The 24,064-nt window shown below is 49.4% G+C and overlaps 7 protein-coding genes across 7 annotated transcripts; 4 read left to right on the forward strand and 3 right to left on the reverse strand.

The window, feature by feature from the left end:
* Positions 1 to 174: 174 nt before the first annotated feature.
* Positions 175 to 2,063, forward strand: EI90DRAFT_3046146 (fungal-specific transcription factor domain-containing protein; the record flags this gene model as incomplete). Its single annotated transcript, XM_039059459.1, has 9 exons — positions 175 to 298; positions 357 to 366; positions 433 to 600; positions 652 to 889; positions 943 to 1,046; positions 1,094 to 1,456; positions 1,509 to 1,666; positions 1,717 to 1,785; positions 1,843 to 2,063. Coding segments are annotated over exons 1-9 (1,316 nt in total), but the record flags the coding sequence as incomplete, so codon positions are not given.
* A 56-nt stretch (positions 2,064 to 2,119) lies between these two features.
* On the forward strand, positions 2,120 to 3,102 carry EI90DRAFT_3046147 (uncharacterized protein). Its single transcript, XM_039059460.1, has 3 exons — positions 2,120 to 2,497; positions 2,555 to 2,578; positions 2,634 to 3,102. The coding sequence occupies exons 1-3, from the start codon at positions 2,385 to 2,387 to the stop codon at positions 2,968 to 2,970; spliced, it is 474 nt and encodes a 157-aa protein (XP_038919363.1). The 5' UTR covers positions 2,120 to 2,384; the 3' UTR covers positions 2,971 to 3,102.
* Positions 3,103 to 6,020: 2,918 nt separating this feature from the next.
* On the forward strand, positions 6,021 to 7,196 carry EI90DRAFT_3119805 (uncharacterized protein; the record flags this gene model as incomplete). Its single annotated transcript, XM_039063247.1, has 6 exons — positions 6,021 to 6,126; positions 6,199 to 6,414; positions 6,462 to 6,530; positions 6,587 to 6,643; positions 6,697 to 7,037; positions 7,089 to 7,196. The coding sequence occupies 6 exons, from the start codon at positions 6,021 to 6,023 to the stop codon at positions 7,194 to 7,196; spliced, it is 897 nt and encodes a 298-aa protein (XP_038919364.1).
* Positions 7,197 to 8,110: 914 nt separating this feature from the next.
* On the forward strand, positions 8,111 to 9,624 carry EI90DRAFT_190891 (uncharacterized protein). The gene is made up of 7 exons (XM_039052322.1): positions 8,111 to 8,598; positions 8,657 to 8,726; positions 8,781 to 8,981; positions 9,054 to 9,122; positions 9,179 to 9,231; positions 9,288 to 9,432; positions 9,509 to 9,624. The coding sequence occupies exons 1-7, from the start codon at positions 8,539 to 8,541 to the stop codon at positions 9,574 to 9,576; spliced, it is 666 nt and encodes a 221-aa protein (XP_038919365.1). The 5' UTR covers positions 8,111 to 8,538; the 3' UTR covers positions 9,577 to 9,624.
* A 2,235-nt stretch (positions 9,625 to 11,859) lies between these two features.
* Positions 11,860 to 13,549, reverse strand: EI90DRAFT_3014262 (concanavalin A-like lectin/glucanase domain-containing protein; the record flags this gene model as incomplete). The annotated part of the gene is made up of 11 exons (XM_039056761.1): positions 11,860 to 11,911; positions 12,018 to 12,295; positions 12,369 to 12,420; positions 12,474 to 12,675; positions 12,725 to 12,773; positions 12,824 to 12,845; positions 12,908 to 12,915; positions 12,965 to 13,062; positions 13,119 to 13,216; positions 13,328 to 13,399; positions 13,428 to 13,549. 11 exons carry the CDS (start codon positions 13,547 to 13,549, stop codon positions 11,860 to 11,862), a joined length of 1,053 nt encoding a protein of 350 aa, XP_038919366.1.
* A 668-nt stretch (positions 13,550 to 14,217) lies between these two features.
* EI90DRAFT_3046159 (P-loop containing nucleoside triphosphate hydrolase protein) lies at positions 14,218 to 17,284 on the reverse strand. The gene is made up of 8 exons (XM_039059461.1): positions 16,830 to 17,284; positions 15,888 to 16,773; positions 15,749 to 15,831; positions 15,494 to 15,696; positions 15,269 to 15,438; positions 15,028 to 15,220; positions 14,772 to 14,970; positions 14,218 to 14,710 (listed from the first exon to the last, which is right to left on the reverse strand). The coding sequence occupies exons 1-8, from the start codon at positions 17,265 to 17,267 to the stop codon at positions 14,459 to 14,461; spliced, it is 2,424 nt and encodes an 807-aa protein (XP_038919367.1). The 5' UTR covers positions 17,268 to 17,284; the 3' UTR covers positions 14,218 to 14,458.
* Positions 17,285 to 17,557: 273 nt separating this feature from the next.
* EI90DRAFT_2992641 (Dor1-like family-domain-containing protein) lies at positions 17,558 to 19,334 on the reverse strand. Its single transcript, XM_039056138.1, has one exon. It carries the CDS (start codon positions 19,112 to 19,114, stop codon positions 17,684 to 17,686), a length of 1,431 nt encoding a protein of 476 aa, XP_038919368.1. The 5' UTR covers positions 19,115 to 19,334; the 3' UTR covers positions 17,558 to 17,683.
* Positions 19,335 to 24,064: the final 4,730 nt, after the last annotated feature.

Here is a 24,064-nt window from a genome sequence, read left to right on the forward strand (position 1 = left end):
AGGCCGCCTGCGCTTCGTATCTGGGCTGGCTATTACGCAATGTGCATGACGTAAGATTCGACGGAAATGTCCATCCTTATGCGTGGCTATGCCCGGCCGCCGTTTCTTCGAGAGGTGACTGCGTCATATATGAGAGGCTGGAGTCCAACCCACCGTGCCGTGAGCATTCCCCTGCTTCTGTGCACACGTCTGGAACACTGCCAGTGAACGAATCTCCGACTTCCTCCACTAGAAGTATGAGTGGCCAAATGGTGTCACCTAACGTCAGAGCACGATCACGGGCTTGCGACTTTTGCAGGCAAGATTGACTCCCAATCCCCCAGCGGGCTTTACACTGAGTTTCACTGTTCCGTTAGGAAAAGAAAGGTGTATCATGTTACAGCGTTGTATCGGGCGGCAGCTTACGCAGTGTACACAATGACTAATCATCAGATACGATGCGATGGCTACGAATCATCAAGTACTCGCTGTTCTCCTTGCCTCGAGTATGGTAATGATTGCACCTATCTCAATCCTACGGGCCGACGCCGAGATCATAGCATGAGAGACGTCCAGTATCTGGAAGCTCGTGTTAAACATGTGCAGGCTCTCATAGTCAAGGTCAATGCACGTCAACTTATTTCATGGATAGTTTCGATAACATCGTTCTAGCATCTTCCGGAGCATTATTCCCTCCCAAGAAAGGATTTGACTTCCAATGAACAGTCATCACCGGAGCTGGGGGCCAGTTTCGATCTCATCTGGAACAATCCGAATTTTGACAAAATATTTCAAGACTTTCTGCCCCAGGAGGAATGTGCCAGAGGGGAGGAAGCAATTCAGAGTATTCCATTCCAGCTTAACTGCAACCATCCAGAGCATGTCCACCGCTACCACGGTGAAGCCAGCGGTATGCCCGCTTCTTGGCCGTATTATTTTTAGATCTTAATGTCGTCGTAATAGGCTTGAATCTTATTCAGACAGCTGACGAGATCAAAAGGGACACTATTGGGCTCCAGGCCAGTGCTATCGATCGGGTAAGACCGGCCGAGGTGGAAAGTGTAAGTGTAAGTTATGAAATGCGGAACGTTCATCACAGCTCAATGTTCTACAGTGGAGGGAGGCGGTATATGGGAACCCCGAAGGCGCGGCGCTTCCCCGAGTTTTCGCGTTCCCCACTCCCGATCTCGCTCACGAACTCTTTGAGCTGTTTTTCCGTTTTTTCCATCCATTCTTTCCCATCCTCCACCGTCAAACTTTTGAATCTCAGTACGCCGATGGTTTGCACAAACGAGACCATGATCAGGCTGTACTTCTTCAGTCTGTTTGCGCTGTAGCTGCTATTTACTCTAATGACCCAAGGGTGTACGGTCCTCTGGCCGGTCGCCAGGTTCGGGGTATGAGGTATATGCGCGACGCCGTTCTAAGAGAATGCTCTTTTCGCGCTGCCACCTTGCAGGATCTTCAAGCTCTAATTGTAAGCAATCGTATTCTCTATTACAGCACCTGCTCACCGACCATGTGCTCAGTTGCGAATATTCTACTCGCAATATTTGGGAGAGGCTCATCAAGCATGGGTTCAAACAGGTATTGCCATTAGGCATGCTCAGGACGTAGGAGCGCATCGGAAGTCTTTTAGAGACAGCAAGAATCCAGTCGAAGCTGAAATGTGGAAACGAGTCTTCTGGTACGCATGTTTTGTTTTAAGTCGTCCAATATCACGCTGATCGCTCTCAGGGCTCTTATCTCAATCGAACGGTATCTGGGCTCAGTCATAGGCCATTCAAGTTGTGTTCATCCCCCGGAGTGAGTTCTCCACTTTTTGGAATTCTGGTTGGGCTCGGCGACTGAGAGGACCATTAGCTGGGAGCTTGACCTCCCCAAACATCTTCCACTTGAAGGAAAGAATATCGAGTTTTTCCGACACAGCTTGAAACTCGGTTCCCTCATGATGGCAACTCGAACCGTCCTTTGGCCAGTACGAGCCCGAAAGGAGACAATTTTTAGTAATATTGACAAGGCCCAGTGGATAGCCCGGCTGGATTCGTCGCTCAAGCATTTTTTGGATGAACTTCCTGATCACCGTAATGCCGTTACCTTTTGCCTACCAAAGTGACAAACCAATTTCTTTTCTAGTCAGATGGGATCCTGATCGATTGGACACAATCCATTTCGAGCAATCGGTGGGAATCCAGGCTCTACATTGCCATTTGGTTCTTGTTCTGCATCGACCCGTTTTTCGTTTTCAAAAGGAGAAAAACGAGGAAGAAGCTGCATCACACCTGGCGCGGCGTCAAACGTGCCTCAGGGCCGCAATTTCATGGAGTCGTATCGCCCACACCTTTTCCCAACGAAGCGTCTTGATATCTCCCGAGATTGTCTACACCACCTTCATATCTGGCGCCATGCTACTGACAGGTTTATACTCCCCTGAAGGGAACGGGGATGGGTTTGACAGAGAAATATTAATGGCGGCGTTTTCACAATGCCTAGCCATGCTCCATGGGCTGGAGAGAAGGCACGTGTTCTTGATAGAAAAATCTTTTTTTTGACTGATGTCTACTATGTATGTCAGATGGGAGGGGGTCAGGTGGGCGGTGTACGTATCATCTATGGATTAAGATAGGTGTGATGGTTTCTGATGTCATTATTAGCGCAATTTTAGAAAACCTGGCCAGTTTCAATCAGAATGGCAGGGCAAGCGATGCTGTCGAACACCCACTGCCAAAAACCATCATTCCTACAGAACGTCACAATCCTCTCCACGCATCTTGGGACACGAAGACTTCCCCTATGTTCCCAAGCGATTTTGAATGGGCCCGGATCACGACCCCCGGAGCGAAGTGCCTCCACCAAGACTTATTCGATCAAATGGATAGCGCAGCCGAACCCGATGGACTTGATGCTCACTTCTGTTTCCAAGGCATTTTATCCTTGGAAGAAGCGTGGGGTCAATTCTCGGCTCCACCACAGGAGCTCTATTGCAACTGAACGATGCTATCAGAACGTGGCTGCAGCGCTGGCCACGTTCAGGCATTAGGGCCCGCTGTACATAATCTTGCTTGTAACGCACGATGCCAAATGCACACATGCCGGGTGATGATCACCTTGCACTTCAGCACTGCCAATTGCTAGTACGGCTCCAGCGCTTGTGGTCACTGCCGATTTGAATTGATCCCACTCATGTCGAGACTGTCAAACACGCACTAACGCTTGCGTCCCTATTTGGCAGCCCCGATGTCAGCTCCACTGATCATACTAAAACCTCGTTGTCCGTAAGGGCCGCCAACAGGCGATAGCTCACTAAATAGGGTCTGCTACTGCTCATGTTGTTCCCTAACAAATGCACCTATCAAATTTGGGTCAAGCCTTACTGCCCCATCACTGCAGTGCATATTACGCCTCACTCTCGTTCGCTGGACGTGCAAGGGTTCCTTGCGATAAGTTCTTTGTCAACGGCTTCGCGATCTAGATGACCCGCTTCGAGCCTCTTCCCAAGAGGAGGGAAGCAGAAGATGTGCTATTTGATATCCGTCTATGCTTGGGAACACCGATTGTGGTGGAACGTCATCGCTTCTGCACTGACAATCCATTCAGATGTCTCGCAGCGCGGAGAGAACTCTTGTGGGGCAAGCGACTCCGAACGGGGTCTGGATCACAGTTTCCGGAGTGGGGCGCGTGCGTCAAGGCTTGCACAGTCTGTTAAATAAGATGGAGCAAGCGGTGCTATGAAAACCCGATGACTATTGGGGCACGGTCCCCTGTTCCAGAGCACTGGTGCACCTTGGGGCCTCTGTCCGTTCTCGTGATGAATCATCGGTTGAACACCAGGAAGTCTATCTCCACTGAATGGTGTTATGGGAAGATAGAATAGTGGGCAGACTTGACCACTAGAAATGGCTGCTGTGCAGCCCTGACCTTGCTTATGATAAGGCTTTTGCATGTGAAGTCAGCGGAATGGGAATGTTTCCTGCCAACATCATCGATCTTTCCATCAAACTGGCTTTCTGCACACGGGTGTTCTTTTCCCTTTTCTTTTTGTCTGCCATGAGCACGCTACATTCACCATTACCTGCCACCAGTTAGCTTTGCCAATGCTCTTCATTCCCCTAGCTTTATCCGATTAAACGAATGCACTTTGCACTTCCTATACCCCATCAAACCAACTGGTGTCATGTTGTCTCGTGCCCACTTTACACTGGCGTATGATTGGTGGATGCCACCTGTGGTGGCAAGAGCCCACTAAGTACTTTGTTTTTCTTATCCGATTCTGGCTTGTCGTCGGCCACAAGATCAAGGGGAAGAGGGGAAAGGGATGGGCGAAATGTGGCAAAGGCTAGAGGGACAATGAGATCTGTTGGAAGGGACTTCAGATAGCGCTTGCGTGCAAGCTCATACAAGCGGACCATAGGAATAGAAGTCCACTCAGCGTAAATGGAATCCAGCCACTCAAACACATCCTTACATGTGTTATACCCGACACCCTCGTCCCTATAACTCCACAAAGCCTCGCGACGCACGATCCCAATGACAGTGTCGATATATTCACAGAAATCCACCATCGCGTGCGATCACCCAAAACAACAGCAGCCTTGAGATTGTCAGCAAGGACTCCTATCGCATTGTGAGCCTTCTCTATCACCTCATCGCATTCAGGTGTCTCCCAGTATTCCTCACCGCCCCGAGGCAGAATCATCCGGGGGGAGATCCCTACCATCAAGCCAGTACATGGCGAGTTTCCACAGCCGTGTGCGAGAGAGTGTGTCGGAGGGCAAATACACAGGCAGAGTGCTGTCAGCGCGTGAATATCGCGTGGGGCTGGACTAGGATGTGCTGGCACGAGTTTCTTAGCGTGCGCAGGCGCAAATATCGCGTGTGTTGCCAAAAAAAGGCAGGTGGGGGACGTGGAAGATGTGTGTGGAAGGCCCAAAAGTCGTGGGTCTGAGCCTGGGGAGCCGTGAACACAGAGAAGAAAGCGGAGTGGGTGCAAGCGCGCGTTTCTAGGTGCGCGTGGGCGTGTGAATTTCGAGTGAGAACGGCTTAATCAGCACAGGCACGCGTCTGAGAGTCGCACACGTGTGGATTGCACATAGGAAAGGTTTCTAGAGCGTACAATCACGTCTGGAGAGATGCGTGTGAGTTTCGAACTGAGATTGGAATAATGAGTGAAGAGCGCAGTGAGTCAAACTCGTACTTACAGGAGCTGACTGGGTGTCTGAAGTCTGAGTTAACATAGTTGTAACAGTTTTAGCTACAAGCGCTCAAGATAACAATCAATTGTTTGCAGAGGGGCCAGGTGGCTTGCCTTACTGCCTGAGCGGTACTATAGTGAAAGTGGTCCAAATTATATGTCATATTGTCAGAGGATCCTGTGCACAGCACCTTTGGGGCCTAAATTTGCGCTACAGAGTTTGCGGGACAAATGAGCCAGAAAGATCTGTCGCGAGGATTGGAGGAAAGGACACGTGCAGAAAAGCGGTCAATACATTTGCAGAATTCCCACTAATATATTTGCAGAATTCCCACGAATTGTGGACATGCAAGAGACCTTGCAAGCAAGGTAACATTCCAGTGTTGTAGGACGCTGCGCATTAAGGCCGATCCCCATGTACAGAGCTGTGCTAGTAAACACGATGTTTAGTTTCTTTCTGTGCGCACCCCATGGTTCTCCACTATCGTGTACTGCCAGCGCGGCCTGAGTATTTTCGTGAAACCAGCGCCTGTTGACGCTGCTAATTTGAAATGATTTCATAGTTTAAATGTCATGCTCGAGGCAATGCCAAGCGGAACAATCTATTTTGACCTTGCGCGCCTACTTGGCAGCGGCTATGATACTGCTAGCCGTTTAGCTGGAGCCTCGTTGCCTGCGCGGCACCGGGCCTCAAACTTGGTGGCAGCATACCAGGAGGGCGGTGAAGCCATGACAGACGCGCCCTTTTTCCGTCGAGTGTCACTCGTTGCAATACCGCGCTTCATTCACCTGGTGTGGATATAAATTTGTCACTCCTTACCTCCATGGGAAGTCTTTTGCTAGGCTCAAGATGCGATGTCTTTTCCATATTCTCGGCGATTTTGTATTCCTTGGTGGCATTATCCTCCATCTCTATGCCTATCTATCGCCTGTTCCTTGGTTCTTGAACGATACCAGTAACTCCTTGCTCAGGTTCACTCGTGAGCTAGAACATTCTCATGTGCAATAATGGTCCCTTTGGTTCTCAGCCTACGAGGAGCCTCCTGGCTATACCCCACTGAACGACTGTGACGGTGGAGTGCTTCCCCGTTCCACTCTCCACATCGTCAGTAATTCACAGCCATTGCCCCGGGACGAACCACTCTTGAGATTCAAACGCTTTGCTGAGCCTTCTCTCGGAGTGGCGAAACGTGAATCGAATACTGCTAACTACTCTCAAGCGGCGATATGGATAGGACCCCTTGGTATGTATATCATTTAAGCATTTTCCGTTCATTTATGTCTTCCTCAGGTTCATGCAATCGTGATGTTGATGGCAAAGTGTACTGCACTAAGCCCTCTTACTCAAACCCGCAATACAGTCAGCACCGAAGATTCCCCACTCCTCGCGCCTTGCACTTACGTCCTCGCTCGTAGATTTGACCCACATAACACATAACAGTGTTTTCTACCCGTCAATGATGCCCGACGTAAGTGAGTTTGTTGTGAACGGTAAGACGGGCGAGCTCAAGAACGGTGACATCAAGTTATCCATCGTTGCATAATCTTGGCCACTCTCTCGCTTGACCTCGTGGGCTATATTCTATCTATCCTCGCTTCCGTCCCATTCTGGTTTCCTGGACTCTATATCTCTCTCTGCGGGCCAAATGACGTACGGGACCCAGTTCCCGTGGCATCTGCCTGTGTTGTCGGTGGCTATTTTAGATTGTCACTTGGAACGCAGAATTTCTTCATTCGTGTCACCAGAATCAACAAATACAACACTGTCGGCCATTTCTACGACAATGCACCATGTGGACAGCTTAGGACTCTGAAACCTGGCATCCTCTTGAAAGCCACCGAGGGGAAGATGTACAAGGTGATCTGGGTATGTCAGCTTTCATCGTGCAGCTTTGCGACGCTACTGACTAGGAAGTAGGCTGGATGGTGCTTGATCTTCCTTTCCAAGTTCTTCTTTGTTGCAAGGGCAAAGTGGCTCAAGGACAAGTACGACGGACAGAAAAGTGCCAGCACCTCAAGCGAATAAAGGTATCCGCTTAGGCAATTCTGCTATCGGTTCCCTTTCTATCTTAAGCCTAAATTCAGCTCAGTGTTTGTAAATTTTCCATGGTTCCGTACCCTATGAAGGCACATTGCCACAGCAGCCCCACTACCGACTTACTATGACCCCTATTTGTGTGCTCACTGATGTTTCCGTTCCAACAACAAAATGTGTGCACCAGCCTCGGAGCGTACACATAAATTACCCCTTGAAAAGCAATTTAAGTGCCCCCCTCGTCCGTGAACAAAAGTTCCACTTCAAATGACTGGCCCGAGTCAAGGCACATCAACATGGTTGCCGAGATTAACCGCGTAAGACACCAACAGCTCAGCGACCCCGTCATGGCGCTGGAGAGACCGCTGGCCCCCAGTACAAACCAACCTAAAGCAGAGGGACGCGAGCTGCTGGAGAATACAATGATCCTCTCAATGGATCTTTCAACCTGGAAGTCCCTAAGCGAGATTGGATAGGGGCCGGGAACAACACCAGATCCGATAACCTCAATGCTTCTCCATGGGCATTTCACATCTGGATGAAGAATGGGATCAATTTAGCTCTGCCACTGGGCGGCTCGCGAGCTTCTATATACTCTATGGCGACTGAACGCGATGCCATCGAGGTGTGGACCGTGTGGCGCCTACGTTAGTAGAGTCGACCACGTCCCTGCGTCATGCCATAAATGCTGTGCACAAACCTACATGCTGCTCCCATCCGTCATCCACGCATACACATGGTCATAGTGACAGCTACCGCGCTTCGATGAACACAGCCGCACTCTATTCCAATAGAGACTGCAGACGCGCATGAATCCAATAGAATTGAAATCGGTTCTTGGATTGATTCACGTGTTTGAGGCGATGCTAGACCAATATATATTAATATCAAATTTGTCCTGACTTGGCCATGACACAAAAAGCAACTGCCACGGCTCTTTACCCCTGAATCAGCAGCTGAGGCGCTTATGTTCTGGGGCTATTCTGGGGGCGCGGGTGCAATGCCTACTTTACACATGTGGATTTGCTTCATTGGTGACCTGGTGTTCAATGATCAGGATCAGGCGTTCGCGTGATCTTGCCGGGCCCTCTGTCGTAGGCGTAGTATGTTTCTGCTTGGCGGGGTGCTGTTCACGTCACCTGGATTACGTGAAAGGATATCTCTTTTTGGAGTTGTGTACACAGCATTTCGAACCTCGACTCAATAGCTCGTGCCTTGGCAGTTATATCCTGTTGAATTCCATGGCCACGAGGTTCTCTGATAGACGCGCTATTTTTGCGTCATTTTTGCCCTAGTGTTGCAGTCCTGCCTTTCATCCCCGTTGCATATAAGTATGCCGCCTCGAACTCCCAAAGAGCAAAGGTTCTTGCGCACCCTTCGTCAAAGAAAACATGTGGGGCCTTTTCACTCTTCTCGGCGATTTCGCTTTCCTTGGAGGTATTATTCTCCAGCTCTACGGTTTCCTCTCACCCGTTCCTTGGTCCTCGAGTAATACCAACAACTCCTTGTTCAGGTTCCTTCGTAAGCTAGCACAATTTCGGGTAATATTTATCATAGCCAACTTTGTTTTCGTAGCCTACGAGGTCCCTGATGGCTATGTCCCCCCAAATGCGTGTCAAGGCGGGGCGCTCTCTAATGCTACAGTCCATCTTGCCAATGTATCACACCAGTTGCCCAGAGACGAGCCAATCCTGAGGTTCAAGCGCGAAACCTCCGTAAAACGCGCATCGAATACCGCTAATTACTCTCAAGCAGCGATCTGGATAGGAGCTCTTGGTATGCGTATCGTTCGAGGATTTGTTCGGGTTCGCTAATTTGTTTATCATTCGCTCTCCCACCCATCCCCAGGCTCATGCAACCGTGATGTTGACGGAAAGGTGTACTGCACTAAGCCGTCTTATTCGAACCCACAATACAGTCAGTACTCAATGTCCCTAATCCATTGTACTCTGTATTCACATGACGACTGGCAGATTTGACCAACGTAGCGCCTAACAGTGTCTTCTACACAGCAATGCTTCCTGACGTAAGTAATTCGCTTCCCAACAGCAGGACGAGTGTGCTCAGAGAGTGTGACGCTAGGTTGTTCATCGTCGCACGATTCTAGCTACCATCTCCCTCAATCTTGTGGGCTATGTTTTCTATTTTCTCGGTTCCATCCCATTCTGGTTCCCTGGGATCTATTCCTCTCTCTGTGGATCAACCAAGGACTCAGCCCAGGCATTTGGTATCATTTTCCTCGTCTACCAGGGATTGTCATTCGTGACCCAGTTCTTCATGAACTTCACCATCCGCGTTACTAGAATTGGCAGCTACAACTCTATCGACAACTTCTATGATCCTGCGCCATGCGGACAGGCTAGGCCCCTGAAACCTGGCATCCTCCTGAAAGCCGCTCAGGGTAATATGTACCCTATGATTTGGGTATATGAGATTTCATTGCACAGCTTTCCAGTGTCACTAACGTGAAATCTCAGACTGGCTGGTGTCTGATCTTCCTCGTTTCTACGTGGTTCTTGGTGGGAAGAATGGCGTGGCTCGACAGTAACTATAGCAAAGCTGCAGAAGACTACTCGCGACGTGCCACTACGAAAGCAGCAAGAGAGAAAGAGAAGAAGGAGAAAAAGGAAGCGACCCAGGAGGAGAGGAGAAAGGCCAAGGAGGAAAAAGAGTTCCGAAAGAAGGTCGAGAAGGAGAAAGTTGCTATGGCCGCTCGTACAGAGTTAGAGGACGAGAAGAAGGTGGTAGACCTTGAAGAAAGTAAGAGCATCCGCTCCGATAGCACTGCCGTCAATTCGCTCTCTGCCGTTTAATGCTTCGCCAAGGCTGAGATTTAGGCTGAGGTGCAATATTTCCTATCTTGGGCTCGTGTTTATGTCCTCTCGTGCGTTGGCAGCCACGGTACTACTTCAGTTCTGCATCCACATCACAGCAGTTTCGCCATCATGGACCAACGTATTCTCTATCACATCTCTCATCCTCGTATCTGTTCTAACAACAAATTGTACGTACCGGTTTGTAGGCCTACAGTTGGCCTCCACCTCTTTGAAACAAGTTTGGAGCGTCTCGTGAGGTGCATTGCCTGGATCGGCAGATGCAGCCAATGATCAGACTTGAACTTAATTGCTGGTGACCTGTCTGGAAACTCGCTGCGGGTCAAGAGGTCGCTAGTGGGATACTCGACTAGAACTAGATGCAAGAGTGTCTAAATATCTGCATGAGCCCCCTGGACATGCGCGCGTTTGACATGCAGGCGTACATGTGTACAGCATCTCATATAATTTACAACTCCTGGACACCTCACAGAGTAGCGGGAATTACAACTTGTCTCCATCTTATATGATTAAAAAAAGCAGTGACTGCTACACGAAACCCAAATCACTGGAGTCTCTGGGAGACACCACCTTTAATTCCGGGGCGCGCCTAGCTAAATATTCGCTTCATTCACAGCTAGACCGAGGCACAATTTCTGCGAAGCGGTCATGAGCAAATCCTCTGATGCATGCGCTGCCTGTGTTTCCGTTGGCTGTTGGATGCTATTCACGCCGTCTCCGTTCCATGGGAGGGAGTTTTGGGTGTGATCCTACTGAATCCCAGGGCCACGAAGTCCCTTGACGGACACATATCTCTTCCGACGGGTGTCAATACCCCTTACTACCCCTCATTCGTGCGTATAAGCTTGTAACCCCTTGGCTCCGACGAGTAAAGGGTCTTGCGATTGAGCGGAAGAAGTGAGATCACGCTGGGCCATCTTGGTAACAAGGCTGCTGATGCCCGTTCTCCCGTAAGCCGGAGCACTGATTTTCGGGGAACAACCACCCTCACAGTCCCTCAGAGCTTCGCTCCGCCAAGTGTATGTCAACCTGTATCACTCTCCAACTCGACCATCGTCATCGCCGACGAGCTTGCTACTCCCCCCGAGGCGAGATCCTCCTGAAATCCGGGCACGAAGCTACTTTCGAAGTGGTGAAGAACGAATCGAATACTGCTGACAACTCTCGAAATGGCGATCTAGATGAGAGCTCTTGATATAAGTAGGTGTCATTCAAGCGTCTGTTACTTTGAGCCAACTTGTCGATTTCCGTCCCCAAGCCCATGCAACCGTGGTGTTGACGGAAAAGAGTACAGCACGAAGCCGTCTGACTCGGGCCACAATGCTGCACTCGGGGTCTCCTATCCCATCCTCCACGCACCCACATCAGGACTCACGAATTTACCCTGTACGCTTAGAGACCGTGACATATATCGTCCGTCGCCGCACCACCTCGGTTGTGGCGTACATTGACCCTTTCCTCAGTGCTGTCCCGTTCGTGTCTGCGTCTTTCTGCCCGTCGCCGCCACAATACTCTACTGCAGTCTCAGCGCCACAAACGGGTGCATCCCCTGTGTACTCATATTTGGACCTAGCAGAATCTACGCATCAATTGGAGACCATACATGCGTGGTGGCCTCAACATTTTTATGAATCTCTGACCAATAAGTCAAGCGTCCTATCGTTTGTGAAAACAGAATAAGGAACGCGCAGCCCAAGAATAAACCTCGTGTTGGAATGAGCACGCATCAAATTTGTGGCGACAATGTCCGGAGCAAAGGTAACATGCCAACTGCCAAGACCAACCATATGGGAATAGATTGAGTAGGACTGCCAGAATGCCTAACCGTTGATGAGATCGTTGAAGTCGTTGATGAAGGTAATGTTGTCGAAGCTGTTGACATAGCAGTGGTAGTTACACTATTGTTTCTGAGAGCCAAGCGATGAAAATCCTATTTAGCCCTATGACCTAGGTCGAGATACTGCTAAAAGGAACTTACTCCACGAATACGCGCAAGAATTCAATCTCGAAGTATGCTTGATCATAATTCCTCGGGTCACGTACTAGGTCCGAACAACTACCCTTACATAAACCTCCGGAATTGAACACTTCTGGGGCCCCAGCGTAAAGGCCACAGACAAGTGTTTGTAAAATGATCGTTTGCGGGCCAAAATACAGAGTCGTATTGCATGTTGACTGCGGGTAGAAAGCGCTCGGAGGTCCCCAATTCCCGGGATTTGGAGAAGTTGATGGGAGGTCAGGTGGGATACTGAGTTGCTGTAGGTATGAGTTGATGCCAGGCATAAGAAAGCAACACGTAAATCCGAAGAATTAAGAGAGAAGGTCGAACCGGGAAAAACCAGAACCGGATACCTTCATCGTCCCACAAAACAGCGTAAGCACTAGATCCAGGAACGCTTAGCTCTCGCAAAGAAAGAAAAGGAAGCACACGAACCCCCCGCCATTTAGTGCAAATCCTTGGCCATAATTATTGGCCTTATTCTCAATAACGATACACCCCTCGTTATCATTGGTCATGTTCCAGCAACTGGATTGTACTATCCATCCAGTTTCGTTTCCAATAGGATACGGAGGACGGTTGCATCCTTGGATTGTGTGTAGAGAGTACTGATTATTTGTTGCCAGGTTGACATTCTCTTTGTCAACCATTCAGCATGCATACGTTACAGACTTAAGGAGACTCACCAACGATATCTATCTCGCCGTACTGGGGCCAATTGCTAGAATTACCTCCCTGGAGCCCCCAGAGTGAGATTTAAGATGAACGAGATGCATGTCACTTACTAAAGTCCACAGGCCTGGCCAACTTCCGAGGGTAGGAAAAATTAGAGAAATTTTCAATTGGAAAGAAATAGTTAAGATACCTACAGGGAGCACTGTGACATAAGTCAGCAACTAACTATGTCGGGACTAGGCGCAACGTACCCCATATGGCATATGTCTTGCCTGGAAAAGTATAAGGCTTCCTTTGTTGATCGTGGCCTGGGTGGACATTTTTACAGTAGCTCTGTTGAACACTTCCGCTATCGAATAGGAGTAGGCATCAATTTCCGCAAAGAACAAGTATCTCGACTCTTACTAGTGCCCACTGTAATATTATCCACTCTGATTATCGCATTGTTTGCTTCGTTTACATATGTGATATTTTGGACTTTGGCATCCGTGGCGCTTAGGAATCTGTGTAATTGTTAATAAATCCTGCCACTCAGGTGCCTAGCAATATTCTTACGTGACATTCTAGTATAAACCACTCAGTACTCTGTATAAATTCTGTTCGAAGTAACGCACCCCCCAATTTGTATCGTCGATTCCCTCAGCGAAGTCCCAGCCCTCAAAACTTCATATCGTTCAGAATACTGTCTGCGGGTGTGATGGCCTCCTAGCATACAATGTTGAACCAGAATAGTTGTTTGCAATGATATAGGACTTGACTTGAGCCCGTATAGCGTGAAGGAAAAGTCCTGAGAACATAAATGCAAGAACGCGCATCTCCCAGAGTTTGGGACACATGGCTGAGGTGAGACCTCTGGCCCCGTTTCCATGTTATATATCAGAGCAAATACTTTCAGGAGTAAACGTGGCCCCATTTGCGCCACTTAGTCGGCCTCGTGGCAACAAGATGTTCCTGCCCGAAGGACCTCTTGCTGATGTACAACGCACATGGTGATTCAGGACTCAAAGATAAACTCAACTGCAACGGGTGAGTATGGGCGACTCCCTCATGAACGCTCCGGAATCGCTTGAGCCTAGCTCCAGTGCACCGGGCAGGGACAGCCGGCTAGCGACACGATTATAGCGTGTTAGCTGCCATGTCGAGTAAAAAGCTAACCGGAGTTGACCGGAGCATGCTAGCTTAATCAGGAGTGAAGCAAAGCTTAAAGGCGACAGGGAAATGCCACCAATTGAAGCCCTGAATCACTACCAGTGCACGGGGTTGAGTCCCTCCAGGATCCCATGGTGCTATGCATCATAGCACTCCCAAAGAGCTCCAATAGATGACCCCAAACGTACCAGCCCTCGACTTGTCTCCATGCAACGATTAGTGGATTGACGGCACAAAGAGAGCCGGAAGCTCAGCATAGTTCGGAGTGTGTCTGAATTTGCTTCTTGTAAACGGAGACAATATACGACCATTACCGGCCAGATGCAGATGGCGTTGGTGGCCCGCCTTCATATATATTGAGTACCAGAACTTCTCGAATTCTGACCTACTATACTGCACCGACACATCTAAACAGCGTATGTACCCGTGCAAATACGGTGCACACTTAACGAGGCAACATCAAGAGCACCTCAATCCTGCAAACAGCGGGGGTGCAGTTCTTCGATCAAATCAATGTGACATGGAGCAGTGTCGTGAAAATGATCACATTAGCCCACCTATTGGTCAACAACCGACTGCAACTGGAGTCGCTCTACTCAAGGTCCCAGGAACCGACGCCAATGTTCTCCCCCTAATTCTCCAAGAGCTTTTAGCACCTCCATCTCCTCCAGGTTTAACATGACCTTCCGCTCTCCGTTCGCTAACCCTTTCCTGGAATCCTCGATCAGAATTGCCCGCGCCGCGGTCAGCGAGTCAAGGACCAACTGAAGTTCCGTGACGGTAGGCTTATATTGGAGATCAGGGTCAGTCGTCAGCGTCGGTAAGAAGTTTCGATGGGAGTGCAAAATCTTGAGAACGACCGTTAGCGACGAGCGAGAGTCAGCCTCGATTTTCTAGCCCCTTACTCACTTCTTCCCAATTTATGAATAATACACCCTCTTTCTTCATACACTTCCACAGGGATGCAAGCATGACACGCTCCTGAAAGCTACACTGCTCGATATAAGCCCGGGTGGGACTATTTTGCATCTGTTGGAGCACTGCCGAAAGGTGCCTTGTTGTCACAGGCCCAGACAGCTGTTGGCCGTAATGAACCTCGACAGCTTTCCTAGGTCAGCGTAATTAGATAAGAGTTCGATACAAAACCTCCAAGCACGCCACAAACCTGCAGATATCCAACACCCGTCGTGCATCCCCACTGATCCCGGACACTTTCATAGCAGCAAGTTTGATGGCATCGGGTACGACGATATCTTCCGGCTCCATCTCAAGACTAGAAGACGCGCAACGCAATCGACACGTCACAATTTCTATCAACTGGGGACGATCGTATGCCTTGAAATCGACCCGTTCCATTCCTTAATGCTGCGTTGAGCGCTGTTCTACCTGTGATCGAGATGACTTACCCATTCGACTCCTTACCTTCCCAGACATTACGCGGGTCGGTAAATCCATCGTATTTGCGACGGCCAGCACAATAAGTTTGGACTGTGCCATGGTCGGCCAGTTAAAGAAATTATAAACCACATCTTGCTTAGCCGTCAGCAGTTGGTCCAATTCATCCATCATCACGATACTGAAATGGGAGTCAGACGATTAGAACCATAACTATACTGTGGGCCATTCGTTACCATGCATGACTTCCTGGACCTCGTATCGCGTCTCCAGAGAAGTACTGATCCAGCCTCCGGAGGGCTTCCTTTGGAGTAATTCGCAGGCGGCCATCTTCTGCGATATTGTGGCCTGACAATGCCTCCCAAAGAAGACTATACGAGCCCGATGGCTCAGGGATTTTAAGTCCGTTGACTTCGACGTATGTAAATGGGCTGGTCTCCTGCCAAACAAACGTCAGGAGCCCAAAGACACGAGATGGTGAGTCAATTTACGTCTCGCTCTGCCATACGCTTCAGTTCCCTGATGACAGCATGAACTGTAGCCGTTTTCCCGGTCCCAGGGACGCCAGAGATATCTGAAGGAAAGAGTTATTATGTCTGGTCGACTCTATGCCACCAAGAAAGTACTTACAGATACATCCTCCTGCCCCTTCTTCAAGGAGTGTCAGCACCTTACTTAAGATTTCCATGTACTCTTCGTCGCGACAAGGAAGTACGTCAGGGCGAGATGAGACATGCAATACATGCATTGCTCGTAGAAATGGGTTCTCGGGTAGGTGACTCAAGTCTTCCGATCCATTAGTAAAGGATGCAAAGTCTTCAGGTGCAAGCAGGTCTGCAATACGCCTTCTTTTGGTAGGGGAGCGGGATGAATCATGACGACGTTTGGAGGGAGAGGCTGAAGTGGAAACCGTCCTCCTGCTTCTTGCTGAAGAAGGTGTTGTTGGGAGACTTTCTTTGAGTTTGACCCTTGTTCCCCGTGTTTTCGAAGGTGTATGTAATTTGGATGGCGATGAAAGGCTATCCGTTTCCTCCTGTTCAGGCGAAGTGGACTTCGTTTGTTGTTTAACCGTTCGTCTGGACCTTTTGAGGTTTGCCATCAATATGGGGGTGCAATCGTCTGACCCACTAGCTGTCCCCTCCGAGTCAACGCTGGGTGTTGTATAGACATCGCTTTCATTAGCGTGTAAGGACAAACGTCTTCTTTTAGCTGGAGGTGGCAACGGTTCTGGTGGACTCTGAACGACTCGTGTTTTATTGGAAGATGCTTTAGCATCGGCAAGAGGTGTAAAACACCAAGCTCGAGGCGAAAGATATCCGCTTGCTTGCTCGCGTAGTTTCTCCATGTCAAAACGGTAAAAGTTTTTCATGGTATCATCCGTAGCATAGAAACAGCAGAACACTTTTCCATCTGCAAATGATCGTGCGGAGGTGCTGGTGCTGTGGACAGAGACCTTGGCAAGAATCGATTCAGGATGGAGCACGTCCGAGGATGACATGGTGTAATATATTTCGTTCTATGATGATTTTTTTTTGTCAGGTCATTCTCTTCCCCTACGAGGAGACCCCATACCGACTCGTGATGACGTGGCACTCGCACGGAGGGTAACTCGCTTGGCTTTACGAACCAATGAACGCGTATCCTGGGAAGCCCAGCTTCCCCGCGGCGCCCTTTCTGGGTAGAATTACGCGCTTCCCACATCGACGTGATGATTCCGATGCTTGGGTAAGGGTTGGTCCCGGTCTTGACTAGGACAGTATCTCCAAGTTTTATAGTAGTTTTCCTATGATTCGGTGTTTCAGAGTATAGTACCAGACTTCCATAGAAGTCTGCCTGGCATTTCTCAAGCGTTTTCGCCTCATCGAAATCCTTGACATCCTCCGATGTCAAAGCGTCATGTCCCCATTGGAACTTCCAATCAGTCCTAAACCACGTCACAGGGTTCACGCCAGCATTACCCAAATTCTTTCCGCTGACGCGTGAAGAACGTCTAGGCGTGTTCTCCTGCATAAACACGCGTTACAGCTGCGTCGGGGACGCGGACGTGTGTGTCACGTGGTCATATGTGATTCCCATTCTGAGACTGTCATCCTTGGATGAGGTGGCGCGACGAACGGTCTTACTTTTGTTTTTGTTTTTATTTCGATCGGTCAAGCGTTGCATCGGTGGCTCTGGTCCAATACGTTTACACATGAATACGGCAGCCTTCGTCCTTCTGCGCGCCGATAGTGCGCCACCATCCTCACGAGTCACTAGTGTGCCCTAGCGAGTGTTACTCAGGTCTTAGCTGTCTGGTAGCTAACCTAGGCTGAATTTATTGCATCTAACGTTGTCATATTGTTCGAAAGGACCTCGAGCATGATTGATGAACTGCATAGATTTAGATGCATATAATTAAGTTGTGCATCACAGGAGACCCCCTTCTATCACGATTCACCAACCGTCGCGACGTCCATCTGGCACAATCGCTCCCAACGCTCCTTTTCCTTCATCCAAGCTCCGTTTGGCTCCTCCAGACTATCCTGCCTTCCATACACCCCTTCGCAAAATACCATGACTAAATAACCCACCACTCCCGAGTCTCCCCACAACGCATCTCTAACAGCCGAAATCAGCCTCGCAGTCTTTAGTTGAGTTTCATCATCGTCCATGGCTACGTCATCCCAGGGCTGCGACTCGCAATACGATGCCAAAGAAGCCGACATGTCCAGCAAAACGCTCATTTCTGCCTCTCGCAGTCGTGGGTAGATTGATAAAGGGGCAGCCAGTCGAAGTGCATTGAGTGACTGCAAGATCTGATTTGTGAACACGGCGATGGGAGGGAAAGAGGTGAGATGTGCTGGAGGAATGTGCACTGCCATTGGAGTTCGTGGGGCATCACGCGCTGTGATTTTATTCAGGTCTCCAATGACGAGCCATTGTGAAGGTGACTTTCGAGCGCGGGTCGCGTCCGCTATGGTTTTGTGTAATGAGCTTTGCGCATCAAGGAAACCCTTTTGAATGATATCGAACACAGAGTCCTCAACAACGCTGGGTAACAACCCTCGAAAATCCAATCCAATGCGGGAAAAGGACGATCCACAGTATGTTAATTGTGTGATCAATGAAGCAACTGAGGACATGTCCGCTAACTGTATCTCCGGCATCACTTGTCGAACTACGCTGAGGAGGCGTTTCAAGTAAGTGTGCGTGAAAGAGAGGAGAAAGGAACGAAGTTGGAAAATTTGACGATCCCCCCCTTCAGCATCCTGAGGTGCTGTGTGCGACGTAGACGAAGAAGGGGATAAAAATATGGAGGAGTATTGGGTGACGGCATCGTATACTCCCTCACGGAACACTTCAATCCATTTCCGGAGCCATTTCGCAGGATCATCCGAACGTGAGCCTTCGTCGCCACACGCACGGCGGAACGATTCATCGAGATTATCCGACCGACCGTGAATGAACGCAATGGCCAACTGTTCCTCCGTCAAAACGCCCATTCTTCGTAACAAATTCACCGTTTTGAATAAAACGGGTAATTTCGCTTGCCCTCGCAACTGAGAAAGAAGTTGATTTAGCAGACTTTGCATCGACGCAAGAACGGAAGTGTGCACGGATTGGAGAAGAAGCGAAGTTTTGGGTAAGGAGGAGGATAGCAGATTTTTTTCAAAGTGGTCCGCGAGATCTAATGCCTCGGGGTAATACCCATTCTGGACGCAGGTTGCGATCAGGTTGGGTAACTCCAAGACATCGAGCAACTTTTCCTGATTTTCAAGGACGATGTTTGCCTTCCTTCGATCTTCCTGAATGTTACGCGTTCGTTCAGTAAAGAGGCGTGCCTCCGACTCTAACGATGGAACCCATCCGCAAAGCATAGAATCCAAAGACGCAGTAAGCGAATCAAGCGAGGAGCTTAGTTCATTTGAAGCGGAATGCAAGGAGAGGAAAGTAGAGTGCTGGTTGTGGCATAACTGTGTAAGGTCAGTGGCGAGTAACTCGGACTCTGTTGCAAGGCGATTGGGTTCCGTTAGGAGAGTGCTCAAAGGCAATGAGGTAAGCTGAGAGATATACGCCTGGGCTAAAGAGGACTTGAGGACATGCGTACCACCCGCAGGCCCGGTCAAAAGACTAAGCAAGTTCGCTGAGGTGCCACTGGATGCGTCCGTCATGCTTGTTGACATGTATTTGGCCAACTGTGGATATCATAACCGAAACGGCCATCCATCATTACCCTGTAAATGCGCGTGAAGACCGGCAAGCTGAAGCCTGTTTCTAAGCCCGTTACTCGAGCGTCTCTGTTAATTTCCAGTATATTGGCTGTATCTTTTCATCTCGGCAGATATCATCCGCCACAAACAAGCATTAATAACGAGCTTGCAAAACCCCCATGCCCTATATGTAGTACTCTGTGGACGATCTTGCTGAATATGGAGAGTCAAGGCGAAACTCCAGTAGTTAGCCGGCCCGCGCAACATCCGCATTCGCCGTCTTCCCTGCAGGACCTGCTTGTCCAACTTGCCTTGAGAGAGACCAAAGGATAACCAAGGATGCCTTGGCCTGGGGGGAAAAACGTTGGGGAGCCTTGGCATGCAAGTAGCGGCCACATTACCAAGGTGATTTCCCTGACACTGAATCTTAAAGTTGAACGATTTCCGCGATCTCATTGAGCGACAGTGAAACTTTATGCGTGCCTAGGCCGGTTCCTGCGTTGAAGGCTCTATACAACAGCCTATAGACTGGTCGTCCTTTATTCTCCACTTCGATCGTCCCAAGGACACCTCGGCGACGACCGGGCATATCGATTTCTCCACTATCCCCCTGCAACTACATATGCCCTCGGCTCCCCTTGCTCGTACGTTCTCCCGGATGGGTTCTCTCCATCTTAACGCCCTTCCCCCGATCGGTAGCCAGCCATGCATGTACGTAATGGGGATCGCAAATGAGTTACATCTTGCCTAAACCTTGGATGAGTGGGATCCTGCCATAACATCAAAAAATTTGAATTTTTTTGTCCACTTCCTCGGTTCCCCTTCCCCTTCGCTGTTCAACGGCACTTTTGGCTCACCCCCCCGAATTCTTCGGCCCGGAAGGCGGAAGCGCACAGGAAGGGGAAAGTTTTGCAAAGCTCAAGAGTTTGCTTTCCAGCCACCGGGCGCGCGTTCCACGGATCGAGCTTTGATGGTGGTCCGTCGGACTCAATCGGAAGGTACCAATGATGTTTTATGAAGCTCCCGTCTCTGTGGGTGGGGTTTTGACACAGCGCTAAGCTCGACAGTTCTATGTTCCTGCGAGGTCGCCGATGGCCTTTCATTCCTGGCATAACATAACGTTTTCGTTTCCACGAGATGTAATTGGGGGTTTGATCATTACGTTTTTCAGAACGTCATGACGACACTGAATTTCCCACCTAGGACCGAGTTGACAAGCGGAACACCGCTTGATAGTATGAAGAAAAGAAAAAAAGTGGAACCACACCCTGCCCCAATCATTCTATGCCGTGGATAAGGGGGAGGGGGGAGGGGGGAAGGGGAAGACCAGGGAATCGAATCACCTCATCACATGTGCTGCATCTACCTACACAAATGGGGCCTGATTCCGGTTCCGCCGCGGTGTTGTTCAGTGCTGCTGATTCAGCTTCTCCAACTGATCGATTGCTGGGACGATAACACGCAATAGCACTGATTGGATTATACAAGCGCTCAAGAGATTTGATCACGTACGTCCGTGCGGACACACGAAACCAAAAAAAGCTCCGCTCAGGAGTACAATGCATGGGCGCCTTGACCCTTAAGAGATAGGGCATGCGTTACTCCGGCCGATACAAACCCCTACATTGGAAGACGTGGCGATTCGACCTCGTGGTATCCGCTCGTTATAGTCGTGGTGACGAATGTAGTGCCTATAGCGCGCATCCTATACCAGTGCAATTCTGGGTGCTGTCCCTCGATTCATGCCTGCCTTACATACAGGATCAGGGTGCTCATGTCGAAAGCAGTTTCCATCCGCTGATGACAACGATGGGGCCGCTATGACGAGATCCCCTTCTTCGCACCGGGCTCAAGCTTGTGAAAACAAAACCTGCGCTCGCCTAATATGGGTTTCATCTCGTAAAATGAGCGGGATGCTCCTCTAATCCTCATTAGCGTGGAAAATTAACGCAGATGGGACTGCGCCTGCCTGGGCTGCAAATTACGCCATCAATCACCAATCCCCTCCCCCCCTCCCCCCCGGAGCACAACCCATCTAGCGGACAACTGCTGAAGGCAATGATCCGCCTCCGTACGATCGATTGCTGTAGAAACTCGCGGAAATGAAGGGATAATATTTTTTTTGGGTGGGGATTGCGCGCGTTCTTAATTGGGCTGTATCACTGATTGCTGTTGCGCACACATAGCCTCCTCGCAACTATGACTGGATATTGAAGCGCTCAATCTAAAGGGAATTGAGGGATTTTCAAATCGTCGATGGGAAAAAAATAATCGAGGTTGAACACTATTGCCTGCAAGCCAAATCGCCGATTGCCGGTCGGTTGAGTTTGACAGACGATTATGTAAAAACTCACCGGACGCAATCATCCTTGCTTTGCACGGCTATATGGGTGTGTGGGTAAGCCTTGAGATTCCTTTTGCACGTCGTACGCGCGGCCCTGTAATTCATCCATTCGGCTAGAACGCCTGCGGAGCTATAGGGGGGTTGGGGGGGTTGAGTTGGGGCACTCCATCCCTCCCCGGAGCAGACATAAGGGGCCCAGTGGCCGTACGGGCCTCGCGCACCCACATATGACATACCCACTCCCGATGAATTGGTCATTAATGTAAGCTGTGTTGGGGCCTAATAGGATTTATTTATGCAAATGGCTCTCGAGCTAGCCAGTCCTCCCTTCTCTCCCTAATTGGCCAGTGACATGCATGGTTTCAAATTTTCAATCAAGGGAACTGGAACTACTAAACCAAAATACTAGATTCGGGTTGTCTTTATCGAATTCGATGTCGGCTGGCGCCCGTCATTGCACGGCAGCTCAACTATTGTTTTTTTTTTTAAAAAAGAAACTCCTTCTTTTTCGGAATTCTCCAATCGGTCCAGCTTCACCGCTCCTCGGCTGGCTCGTTCTGGTATATCCTTCTCGTCGTTTCGTTCGGGAAGGTCTGGCATAACTCCGACCCTCCCGACCCCTATCATTCATCATAACAACGGCGTGGGTGTTCTCGATCCCCCCGTGTTAGCCTAGTTAGTCTCACAGACTCTAGAGCTAGCTTGGGGGCGGTGCTATGAATATGGATATGCGATGCATGAAAGCGCTGCGCTGTAAGGCAACCGACATTGCTGTACAAGTATACATTCATTCGCGAATACGAATTCCCTCCATGCATGATGACCGAAGTTCATCGGTTGTGCAAAAAGAGTAGGAGGGGGGGGGAGGGAAAAACCCGGGATGCATGGCCACGGCGAGTTGGGAGAGAAGCCCGCTTATGTTCAAGGAACAACCCCCCACAAGCGGGAGCTGTTTACCCTCATGAAACCCGCGCGCGAGTCCCTGGATAATTGTTAAACCACGTGGGGATGGAAACATGATAAGTTGGGCTTCATCTCAACATATCATCCGTCAAACGGCACCAACTGGCCAGTGTATGGGGGGAGGGGGGGGTTGGTTGGTTGGTTGGGGTTACATGGCGGGGGGGAAGGGTTCTCCCTCTTCTCTCTCAATCGGTGCAAAGTCCGTTTGGAGACGGATATGGTGAATGTACAAATCACTACTACGTAACCAGTAAGTCGTTGTTCCCATTCAGCCGCAAGGGGCCTTGATGGCAGGATCCCAGGCGGATAGGATCCATTTCTTGTTGGAATTATATATATACAGTATATGAGAAGAACAGCTTGTAATATAAGTAATTGTTATTTCTTTCAAGTTTCAACACCAAAAAGTTAACGGTCATGCTTCCCGACGTGAAAACGATTTTGATGCGACAGAGAAAAACGTGTGCCTGATCATATCTTAAGCTACGCTTGGACGCTATGTACATAATGCATGCGACCCGTCTCGCTGGAAACTCCTTCGATCGAGCTCGAGGATGCGGCGCTCTATGCCGTAGCTTGGAAAGCCGCACGAACCAGAAAATCTCAGATTAAGATTGAATGAGATCTTCTACGAATGGTCATGATCAGTCGGGCACATGGACGAGAACAAGATATCTCCGGCCCGATCAGGACATTCGTTAGAGAGAGAACGTAGTTGTGTAGGTACAGGCAGAGACCCCGCCCCGCGCTAAAAGAAAGAAAAAGAAAAAGAAAAAGAAAACAAACAAAGCATTGCAGCTCTTATCCTTTTTTATATGGTAATTGCTACACACAGCTGATGGATACAGGATAGTATGTGATGGGATTAAGAATGTCAGCAGAAAAGAAGATGATTGTGTGAAGGACCAGCATAATGAAAAAGGAAAAAGAAACAAGTAACCACAAATCGCATGAAAAAAAAGGAGAGAGAAAACACGGTGTGGACACTATGACTAGAATGCTGCAATGCAAAAAAAAAAAAGATGAGTTAGAGCGGGGGATTCACATCTAGACGACAAGCTGTATTGGAGGGGGGGGAGATGAGAAGCAATTTTTTACTTGCTGTCCAAGAATGATTTGAAGAATGACTGCTGTGAAGAGAGCAACAAAAAAAAGAAGCATTTCGCGCACGCGCGCCAAAATCTCAACTCATCAATCGTATCCTCCTTCACCGATCGTTCCAACTTGAAGTCCTCCTTCACACGGCGACATGTCTTTCCCGCCAATACGAACGTCCCCACCTGCACATTTAGCCCTAGCGACATGTCTCC

This window comes from Cantharellus anzutake (assembly GCF_015039405.1).
Source record: "Cantharellus anzutake strain C23 chromosome Unknown EI90scaffold_11, whole genome shotgun sequence".
Classification (NCBI taxonomy): Eukaryota; Fungi; Basidiomycota; class Agaricomycetes; order Cantharellales; family Hydnaceae; genus Cantharellus; species Cantharellus anzutake.